This window comes from Mesoplodon mirus (assembly GCF_964341445.2).
Source record: "Mesoplodon mirus genome assembly, chromosome: 14".
Taxonomy (NCBI): domain Eukaryota; kingdom Metazoa; phylum Chordata; class Mammalia; order Artiodactyla; family Ziphiidae; genus Mesoplodon; species Mesoplodon mirus.
In genome coordinates, this window is record NC_138990.1 from 12,813,151 (window position 1) to 12,824,637 (window position 11,487).

At 37.4% G+C, this 11,487-nt stretch overlaps 1 protein-coding gene across 2 annotated transcripts in view; it reads right to left on the reverse strand.

Annotated features, from left to right (window-relative positions):
* TMEM87B (transmembrane protein 87B) overlaps nucleotides 1-11,487 on the reverse strand; it is a 54,768-nt gene that overhangs the window by 9,810 nt on the left and 33,471 nt on the right. For both annotated transcript variants that reach the window (XM_082642865.1, XM_082642864.1), the window contains exons 16-17: nucleotides 3,218-3,291; nucleotides 823-875 (exon numbers count right to left, since the gene is read on the reverse strand). In XM_082642865.1, coding sequence (XP_082498991.1) covers nucleotides 823-875; nucleotides 3,218-3,291 — 127 coding nt within the window. The remainder of the gene's footprint in view (nucleotides 1-822; nucleotides 876-3,217; nucleotides 3,292-11,487) is intronic.

Consider the following 11,487-nt stretch of genomic DNA (forward strand, 5'->3'; position numbering starts at 1 on the left):
ACAAAACAAAACAAAACCCACGTAACATATGAAGGAACAGAGAAGAGGCACAGCAGACTTCTTTCTAAAACGATGAAAGCTGGAAAACATCAAGTGACAATCGTTGAAGTGCTGAAAGGAAAAACAGTCAACTAGGAATTCTATACCCCGCAAAAACAGCTTCCCAAACAGCCAAAACAAAGACTTTTTCAGACAAATAAAACCTGACAGACTTATTACCAACATACTTGCACGACCAGAAACATAAAGGAAATTCTTCAGGCAAATGTAACATCATACTAGACAGAAACTATCTCAAAAGGAAGTAAATGGGAGCAGGGAAAGGAACAAACAACATGTGAAAACATCATATTTGGCTATCCTGTTGTCTACTGTGGAAACAGCTATCTGGAATTTGTGTGTCATATAGGACACTGATAAAGAAGAACCTGAATGTTTTTCCTCCAAAAGCCTCCCCACTGTACATGGTATCGTGGTTACACGTGTTTAAAAAAAAAAAGTTTGAATTCTTCCATATTATAAAGTTAAAACAAAATGATTCTGATCCTGATAAACTTACATAAGAAAATGTTGGAATTGGTTATAGGGCAGGAGTATTAATAGAGTTGTTGTACAGTGAAAAAGGAAGGAGAAAGACAGACCAAGGCAGGGCTGTGTTTTCTTTGCATTTCGATATGAAGTTAATCAATCAAACACTAGTGATGGGGGCCTATAAAAACATACAAAGGTGAGAGTTTTGAAAAGCACGTAACAAAGCATGAAAATTATCCCTTTATACTACAGCCTAAATGTTAGATTCAAACTTTAGCAGAGGATATTTACATATCTGTGAATGAAGAGGGAATGTTTTCCTCCACCCACTTCAAATCTTCATCCTGTAGAAATAAATATTTACATATTAGCTTTTGCTTAATAATGCCTGAAAGGAGAATTTTTAAATAGAATGTATATATAATTTAAGCATTTAAATTCAAATGTATGACATTCTTTTAATTTCTACATAGCCTAAGAAGTTGACACTTACGCCACATGAAAATTATGCCAGTATTTTCTTAAACGGTCAAACACACACTTGGATTTTGGATTTTTGTACTTCTTTGGTTTTGGCTGATGCACAGGTGTTATTTTTTTGTCTTGAAAAACCACAGTAAAAATACAAAGAGTTGATTTATAAGATAGAAAACAGCATGAATATTGATTTGTATTAATTTCTTGCTTCCAGCATTCAGTATGCCTCCTAATCTGTTCACTTTATGAGTTTATAATTTTTCAGCAGAAAAAGATGATGGTACAGATATTCTAACTTTACAAAAGCCTATTTATTTCAGTCACTTGTGTCTAGTGCTCATGTTTCTGTAGAAGAAAAGAAAAGCAGGTCAATTGGGGTATCTAAATTTTTTTTTCAACAGAAACTTGCTTACAGTTATCTCACTGGGAGTAAGAAAAATAAAAGGTATATTGAATATTTTGGTTTATAATGTAAAATAAATCAAAATGGCTACATGGAATCCTCTGGTTCTAGCATTAATTATATCTTGCTTACTTACAGAGTGAGAGAAAGCAACTGAGCCAGTACTAATAGGCACCCCAATTCTCTGAGTGAATCTTGGGTAGAAATGAGTCAATCAAGGAGAGACAAGGTCCCCGACTTCTGATCAAGAGCTGACTACACGGGACTTCCCTGGTGGTGCAGTGGTTAAGAATCTGCCTGCTAATGCAGGGGACACGGGTTCGAGCCCTGGTCCGGGAAGATCCCACATGCTGCAGATCAACTAAGCCCGTGAGCCACAACCACAGAGCCTGTGCTCTAGGGCCCATGAGCCACAACTACTGAGCCCACGTGCCACAACTACTGAAGCCCGCATGCCTAGAGCCTGTGCTCTGCAACAAGAGAAGCCACTGCAATGAGAAGCCCGTGCACCACAATGAAGAGTAGCCCCTGCTCACCACAACTAGAGAAAGCCCGCGCACAGCAACGAGGACCCAACGCAGCTAAAAATAATTTAATTAATTAATTAAAAAATAAAATAAAATAATTATCTAAAAAAAATAAGAGCTGGGCTTCCCTGGTGGCGCAGTGGTTGAGAGTCCGCCTGTCGATGCAGGGGACACGGGTTCGTGCCCCGTCCGGGAAGAACCCACATGCCATGGAGCGGCTAGGCCCGTGAGCCATGGCCGCTGAGCCTGCGCATCTGGAGCCTGCGCTCCGCAACGGGAGAGGCCACAACAGTGAGGGGCCGGCGTACCGCAAAAAAAACCCCCAAAAAAACCAAAAAAATAAGAGCTGACTACACAATTTAGAGAAATGAAAACATTTTCCCTTGCTATATGTGCAAATACTGAGCTTTAAAATAAACTGAAACATGTCCCTAAAATAAGAGGAAAATCTCTTAGCAAGCTGAAAGTTTAATAGTTCTAACACCAGATAATTAAAACTGTGGAACGTTTTAAAGTTTAGTTAAATTACCATAAAACTACTCAAAGAACACATTTTAAGAATTATTAATTACCAAAAATGAGGATAAGAGTATTTACCAAATCCAACAAATGAAACTGTTTCATACACCATCCATCCTGTCAGAACTTAGGTGCGTACATAAATTTTTACACCTTATTAACCACATATGTAACTGCAAGAAAGCCAAATATAAAACTGTATGATAGGCATTTCCATTTTGTTTAATTACTCTCATAATTGCCACTTGTATGCATAAATAATATGCATAAAATATTAAAAAACTCATCTCTACCCAATATTTTAATGTTTTATTCAAGTTTACATGGTTTAAAGTCCCTTTCCAACAGACAACAAATGTTATCTGAAATAGCTTCAAAAATAACATAAAAGTGTTGAAAAATTAATACAAACTTTCACTATAACAAAGCTTCTCAATCTTTAATGTGCATGTGAATCATCTATAGAATTCTGTTAAAAAGCAGATTTAGATTCAGTACATCTGGTGTAGGCCTGAAATTCTGTGTTTCTAACAAGTTCCCAGGTGAGGTTTGTGCCGCTGGTCCAATGACAGCACATGAAAAGTGACGGTTTACAGCAGTACAGTTGTCAGACTTAACTAGTATCACTACTTAGTAACATTTATTTTCATACAAAAAAACCTAGTAAAAAGTGTTCTCCTAAAGGTCAATGAATGTGACACTCATATAGATTTCTAAAGTATTAAAGACTGAAAGGCTATTAAATATATACTATACTCACAAAATTATCAGAAGTAGCAGGTTTAGCTGTTCCATTGGAAACCATTTTTGAGACTCTTAATTTTATTCCGTCAGCTGTAATGATAAACATTATAGAAATTCATAAAATTATAAAATAATAATATTTTCCTTTGTAGCTTCACATTTAATAACCCTATAAAGAGAGTTAATAGTGGAAGCTTTGGGCTGGGTGCTGGCTTTAATATACCATTTGGGAATGTAGGAGGGACAGAAAAAGTTAAAAATGTCGTAACTGTTTACAAAAACAACCAGGTTCTCAAGTTGCTAGTCTGAATTCCAGTTTTAGAGGAGTTTAAATAAACAAGCAAACATACATACATGCACACATTAAGTAGTTTCAGTACATTTTAAAGTTCATGGATTTAAAAATCTACAGGATTTATGATATATTTAAGAATAAAACATACCTTTTGGCCATGCTTTCACTTCTCTAGTGTATAAATTTTTAGAATGTGTTTATGGTATAAATAAAATAGGGAAGAAAAAGATTTTCTTTGTATTTGACCAAGGCTCTTCTTTTTTTTTTTTTTTTTTTTTTTTTTTCCAGTATGCGGGCCTCTCACTGTTGTGGCATCTCCCATTGCGGAGCACAGGCTCCGGACCCACAGGCTCAGCGGCCATGGCTCACGGGTCCAGCCACTCTGCAGCATGTGGGCTCTTCCCGGACCGGGGCACGAACCCGCATCCCCTGCATCGGCAGGCAGACTCCCAACCACTGCGCCACCAGGGAAGCCCCAAGGCTCTTCTTTATGCCAGCAGGTTTAGCAGAGGAGAGGTTAAGAGCATGAGTCCGGAAACTAGATGGCTTCACTTGGAATTCTGGCTCTATCTATGTAACCTCGGGCTAAGCAATCAACTTTCTGTGACTCAATGTCCCTGCCTATAAAATGGAATAATAATGTCTACCTCAGAGAATTCTGATGAGCATTAAACAAATTAGCATATATAAGGTACCTGAAACTTAATGTCTATGTCCAATACGTATTCACTTTTGTTACTACAGTAATTTGCAAAAAGTGCTTCTCCATAAACTAGGACAGTTGGTACGATATGATGAGATCAAGTGCATAAGTGGATATAATGAGTGAAAATGAGGTTGCTCGATCTAAAAATGTTTCCATGGGGCGTCTGAAATCTCAACATTTGAGATCCTTCTCTTCAAGGCATAATACACTGATTTTTTTTAACTGAAGTATAATATACAAAATACAAACTTTTAAGTGTACAGTCTGAAGAGATTTTTATCAACTCTTGTATAACTACCATCCCAATCAAGACATTTAACATTTTTGTCATCACAGAGGATTCTTTTTTTTCATTTAATATTTTATTTCGTTCTTTATTTATTTGGGTCTTAGTTGTGGTATACAAACTTAGTTGCGGCATGCGTGTGGGATCTAGTTCCCTGACCAGGGATGGAACCCGGGTCCCCTGCATTGGGAGTGCAGAGTCTTAACCACTGTGCCACCAGGGAAGTCCCCACAGAGGGCTCTTTCTGGTCAATCCCAACCCCACCAGAAGCAACTATTGCTTTGATTTACATAATCACCACAGTTTACTCCTGCCTGCTCTAGAACTTCTTATATAAAACCATAAGGACTCAATATTCTTTTGGATTTGACTACTTTCACTCAACATAAAGGTTTTGACATTTATTCAGGTTGTATAGTGTTGATTACTTTTGCTTCCCAAACAGTATTCCATTGTATACCACTATTATTTTATCCATTCATCTGTTGACAGACATTTGGGCTATTTCAGTTTTGGACCATTAAGGGTCAAGCTGCTATAAAAGTGTACACAGTGTCTTTCTGTGGACATATGCTTTCATTTTCATTTTTGGATAAATACTTTGGAGTGGAATGGCTGGGCTATATGGTAGGTGTATGGTTAACTTTTTAAGATACTGTCAAACTGCTTTCTTAAAACTTCTTAAGACTTCTTCTGTAATGTATGAGCGATCCAGCTGTTCTACAACCTCGTCAGCGTTTCATGCTGCCAGTCTTTTAAATTTTAACCATGCTACTGGATACATGGTAGCATTTCACTCTGGTTTTAATTTGCGTTTCCCTGATGACCAGTATTATCGAGCACATTTTCATGTGCTTACCGGCCTTTCCTTTGTCTTCTCTGGTGAAGCGTCTATTAAGTATTCCTTTTTTTTTTTTTTTTTTTTTTTTACAAATTGAGTTATCTTTTATTGATTTGTAGGAATTCTTATATTCTGGATACAAGTTCTTTGTCAGATATATGTATTGAGAATGTTTTATCCCAGTCTAGGGCTGGCCTTTTCACTTTCTTGTTTCTCTTGATGAACATAAGTTTTTAATTTTGGTGATGGCTAATTTACCAAACTTTTTATTTTATGGTAACTGCTTTGTGTGTCCTAAGAAACTGCCTAATCCAAGGTCATGAAGATATCTTCCTGTTTTCTGCTAGAAGAGTTATAGTTTAATCTTTCACATCTAGGTCTGTGATCTCTCTTGAATTAATTATAGGTGATATACACGGCAGGAGTCTAGGTGATTTTCCCCCCATGTGTTTATCTAGTTGTTCCGTTGTTTCTCTTAGTTGAAAATACTATCTTTTCCTCATATAAAGCCTTGCTGCCTTTGTCAAAAATCAATTGACAGATGAGGTTTCCAATTTGGAGCTAATATAAATATTATATCTCTTTTAAAAACAAAAGCTTTAGAGACCTATTATATTGGAATCAATTTGGTGCTAGTAAGAGTACATTCTTTAAAGTGTTATTGCATTGATAAAATAATCTGAAGCAACAACAACAAAATCCACTGAACAATATGTGCAGATTTATTTTTGGACTATTTTTTTTAAGTTGTCTGAAATTTCATTTCATTTTTTTTTTTTTTTTTTTTTGGCGGTACGCGGGCCTCTCACTCTTGTGGCTTCTCCCGTGGCAGAGCACAGGCTCCGGACGCGCAGGCTCAGCGGCCATGGCTCACGGGCCCAGCCGCTCCGCGGCATGTGGGATCTTCCCGGACCAGGGCACGAACCCGTGTCCCCTGCATCGGCAGGCAGACTCTCAATCACTGCGCCACCAGGGAAGCCCCATTTTATTTTTACTTATGTTTGGGACTCTATTCTGATACACTGACGTATGTATCCTTATGCCAATACCACACTGTCTTGATTAGTATAACTTGAAATTTTCGTTTTGAAATCAGTGTTAAGTCCATTAATTTAATTTTATTTAGATATAACTTCCACACCATAAAATGCACCATTTTGAAGTGTACAGTTCAGTGGATTTTAGAACAGTCACAGAATTGTGCAATCATCATCACTGTTAATTTCAGAAGCTTTTCATCACCCCCTGCCCCCACCCCCACCCCCACCCCCCACTGAAACCTCATACCTATTAGCAGTTACTCCCAACCCACTCCTTCCACCAGCCCCTGGCAGCCACTAATCTATTTTCTATCTCCAGGCATTTACCTTTTCTGGACTTTTCATATAAATGTAATCATATAACATACGATCTATTGTAATTGGCTTCTTTCACTTAGTATAGTGTTTTCTTTTTTTTTTTTTTTTTTTTTTTTTTGCGGTACGCAGGCCTCTCACTGCTGTGGCCTCTCCCGTTGTGGAGCACAGGCTCCGGACACACAGGCTCAGCGGCCATGGCTCACGGGCCCAGCCGCTCCGCGGCATGTGGGATCTTCCCGGACCGGGGCACGAACCCGTGTCCCCTGCATCGGCAGGCGGACTCTCAACCACTGCGCCACCAGGGAAGCCCTAGTATAGTGTTTTCAAGATCTATGTTGTAACTACAAGGATGTTTAGGTTCTTCCAGATCTTTTGTATTTCCATACATATTTTAAAATCAGCTTAACCATTTTTTAAAACATCAGCCAGAATTACAATTGGGACTGTACTGGATCTACATATCAGCTGAGGAAGTGATGGCTTCATAATATTGAGAGTTACAATTCATAAACATTTACTTAGTCTATAATTTCTCTTGGCATTGTTTTGTATTCTTCAGTGCAGTTTTCCACATTTTTTCCATTAAATTTATTCCTAAATATTTTATTTTTGAAGCTCCTGTAAACAATATTTTAAATTTCATTTTTCAATCGTTTCCAGTTATATAAAAAACAACTCATTTCTGTATTTGGACATATAGCCTATGATTCTGTTATATTATTCACTTATTAGTTCTACTGTATTTTTTCTTTTCTGTAGACTCCTTAGGACTTTCTACATACTTAATGTTGCTGAGGAATTCCCTGGCACTCCAGTGGTTAGGACTCCGTGCTTTCACTGCCGAGGGCGTGGGTTCAATCCCTGGTCGGGGAACTAACCCCACAAGCCGCGCGGCACAGCTGAAACAAAACAAAACCTTGTTGTTTGTAAATAAAAACAGGTTTACTTCTTGCTTTCCACACTTTATGCCTTTTGTATTCTTTGGGTTGGTTTGTGTTTTGCCTTTCTGCACTGGCTAGGAACTGCTGTCTGATACTTAGTCAAAGTGGTGAGCAGATATCCGTGTACTTTGTTCCCAATCTTGGGAGGAAAGTATTCACTATTTCACCATTAAATATGATTTTAGCTGTAGAGTTTTTCATACTATTCTGTAATTTGTTTGCTAAGTGGGTTTCTTTTTAAAAAAATCATGAATCGGTGAATTCTGTGATATATCTTTCTGCACCTACTGAGATAATTAGGTCATTTTTCTTCCTTACTCTTTAGATGAATTATACCGATTGATTTTCAAATGTTGAAACAGCCTTGCAACCCTGGGATAAAGTCCACTTGACAATGATGGTCTTTCATTATTCTTCTAGATTTACTAAAAATAAAATAAAATAAGAGTGGTATGTGGGATCCTAGTTTCCTGACCAGGGATCAAACCTGTGCCCCCTGCAGTGGAAGCATGGAGTCTTAACCACTGGACTGCCAGGGAAGTCCATTTAAATGAATTTTATGTGTCTACTCATGCGTGATATTGGTCTGTAACTTTCCTTTTTTTGTCTTTGTCAGATTCTGGTATCTGAGCTGTGCTGGCCTTATAAAACAAGTTGGGAAGTATCCCTACCTTCTCTCTCTCTATATATATATTTTTAACATCTTTATTGGAGTATAATTACTTTAAAATGGTGTGTTTCTGCTTTATAACAAAGGGATTCAGTTATACATATACGTATGTCCCCATATCTCTTCCCTCTTGCGTCTCCCTCCCTCCCACCCTCCCTAACCCACCCATCTAGGTGGTCACAAAGCACCGAGCTGATCTCCCTGTGCTAGGTGGCTGCTTCCCACTAGCTATTTATTCTACGTTTGGTAGTGTATATATGTCCATGCCATTCTCTCACTTTGTCCCAGCTTACCTTTCCCCTTCCCCATATCCTCAAGTCCATTCTCTAGTAGGTCTGCGCCTTATTCCCATCTTGCCCCTAGGTTCTTCATGACCCTTTTTTTTTTTTTAGATTCCATATATATGTGTTAGCATATGGTATTTGTTTTTCTCTTTCTGACTTCCTTCACTCTGTATGACAGACTCTAGGTCCATCCACCTCACTACAAATAACTCAATTTCGTTTCTTTTTATGGCTGAGTAATATTCCATTGTATGTGCCACACCTTCTTTATCCATTCATCTGTTGATGGACACTTAGGCTGCTTCCATGTCCTGGCTATTGTAAACAGAGCTGCAATGAACATTTTGGTACATGACTCTTTTTGAATTATGGTTTTCTCCAGGTATATGCCCAGTAGTGGGATTGCTGGGTCGAATGGTAGTTCTATTTTTAGTTTTTTAAGGAACATCCATACTGTTCTCCATGGTGGCTGTATCAATTTACATTCCCAACAACAGTGCAAGAGGGTTCCCTTTTCTCCACACCCTCTCCAGCATTTATTGTTTGTAGATTTTTTGATCATGGCCATTCGAACTGGTGTGAGATGATATATCATTGTAGTTTTGATTTGCATTTCTCTAATGATTAATGATGTTGAGCATTCTTTCATGTGTTTGCTAGCAATCTGTATATCTTCTTTGGAGAAATGTTTATTTAGGTCTTCTCCCCATTTTTGGATTGGGTTGTTTGTTTTTTTGATATTGAGCTGCTTGTAAATTTTGGAGATTAATCCTTTGTCAGTTGCTTCATTTGTAAATATTTTCTCCCATTCTGTCACCTCCTCTATATTCTAAAGAGTTGCGTTAGATTAGAATATTTCTTCCTTAAGTATTTGAAAGCATTCATTAGTGAAGCCAGCCATTTGGGTCTGGCACTTTATGGGAAGATTTTAAATTTCAAACCCAATTTCTTTAATAAATATATGCCTATTCCAATTAGTGGCATAGGGTTAGAATTAAGATTACGGTAGTTTCTTAAGTGTATTTTTCAAGGAATTTGTTCATTTTATCCATACGCCCAATTTGTTCATAATATCCCCTTACTTACCCTTTCTTACTGTAGTAATGTCCTCCCTACCTTTCCAATGTTAGAAATTTGCCTTGCTATATTTTATTTCTGGTTTAGATTACCTAGAGGTTAATCAATTTTTATTAATCTTTTCAAAGAAACTACTTTTGGCTTTGCTGATTTTCTCTATTTCCCCATTTTCTATCTCATTAGTGTAGACACAAGTTTATTATACCCTTCCTTCTAATTACCCCAGGTTTAATTTGCCATTCTTTTTCTAGCTTCTCAAGATAAAAACATATTATCAATATATTTTCTTGGTAATATAGGCATTTAAAGCTATTAATTTTCCTCTAAGAATTGGTTTAGCTGCATCCTGTAAAATGTGACATGTTATGCTTTTATTATTATTAGCATGAAATATTTTCTAATATTCCTTCAATCCACGAGTTACTTAGAAATTATTGCTTAATTTCTAAACATTTGATTATTCTGTAGATATCTTACTGCTATGCATCTAATTTAACCATTGTGATCAGAAACATACTCTATATGATTACAATCCATTGAAATATATGGAGACATTTTTAATGGCCACACATATGGTCTATCTTATTCAATGTAGACTTGAACATTTATTTTTTGGTTGCTAAATGCAATGTTCTATAAATATCAATCAAGTCAATTAGGTCGATGGTTTTATTCAACTCTAACTGTGACATCTGGGCCACCTCTAGATTGCTCTTACTGATTTTTCCCTCAACTATGGATCACAGCTTCCAGTTTCATCCCATGTCTAGTAATTTATCATTGTATACTAGACATTGAGAATGGTATCTTATAGACTGGATTCTGTTATCTTCCTCTGGGAAGTGTTGTGTTTTGTTCTAGCAGGCAGTTCAAATTATTGCTAGATCACTCTGATCTTTTGGGGGTAAGCTTTTAGATTTGATTAGGGTTTATTTCAGTTTAGCTTTAGTCCTAGGGTAAATTTCAGTGGTCCTAGACTGTGGTCTTTTCTTCTAAGGAGTGGCCCTTCTGGGGTTTTAAAGGAAAGCCCAAGGGGTTTACCCAAGCACTTTAACTTGTTGAGATTTGAATTTCAAACTCTGCAGTGGCAGCTGCTGAAATTTCTGTTCTGCTTCTTAGCCTAATAGCTATTGTTTTCCCCCTGGCTTCTTGGAGTCTCACTTTGCACATACCCAGTTCAGGTATCAGATAAGACTAGAGAGACTTTATAGACTTTCAAATTTCCCCCTTTGTGGCTCTCTCTTTTCTGGATTTCTTCCATCAATCTCCAGACATTCTTACAGCCCCAAATTTCACTCTCCAGTTCCTTGCATCAGTAAGATGATACCTGTCTGCTTGTGCTCTAGGCACTGTACTGTCTCATCACCTGGGCATGAACTCTTCTTTCATGGTTCTCTTCTTTCAACAGTGAAATCTCCTCCAGTTTCTCCCTGCTTTTCTTTGCTCTCCAGTGCCTCCAATAGTTAATTAAAAAAAAAAAAAAAACTGTCCAGAGTTTATTCTAGCTATCAGCAGGAAGATTAGCCCCAAACAATTCATTCCATCATTATTAGAGCCGGAACCAACACACCGAATTTTAATCTCTCTGCTGTGAATAAGTTTTGCAGGTTTCTTTTCTTAATAGAAAAGTCAGAAAAACACGAAAGAACTAGTTCTAGGTGATAATCTGATGAGAGGAGGTAAAAGGAAGTGTGGACACTGAAGACACACGGATTATGTTGCCAATTTTGCTGACTGGGTAGATTATAAAATTTTCACAGTAGAGAAACAAAAACAATTGTGAAAAAGAATGTTACTAATAAGAGAAACCAAAGTAAGAGGAAGGAAG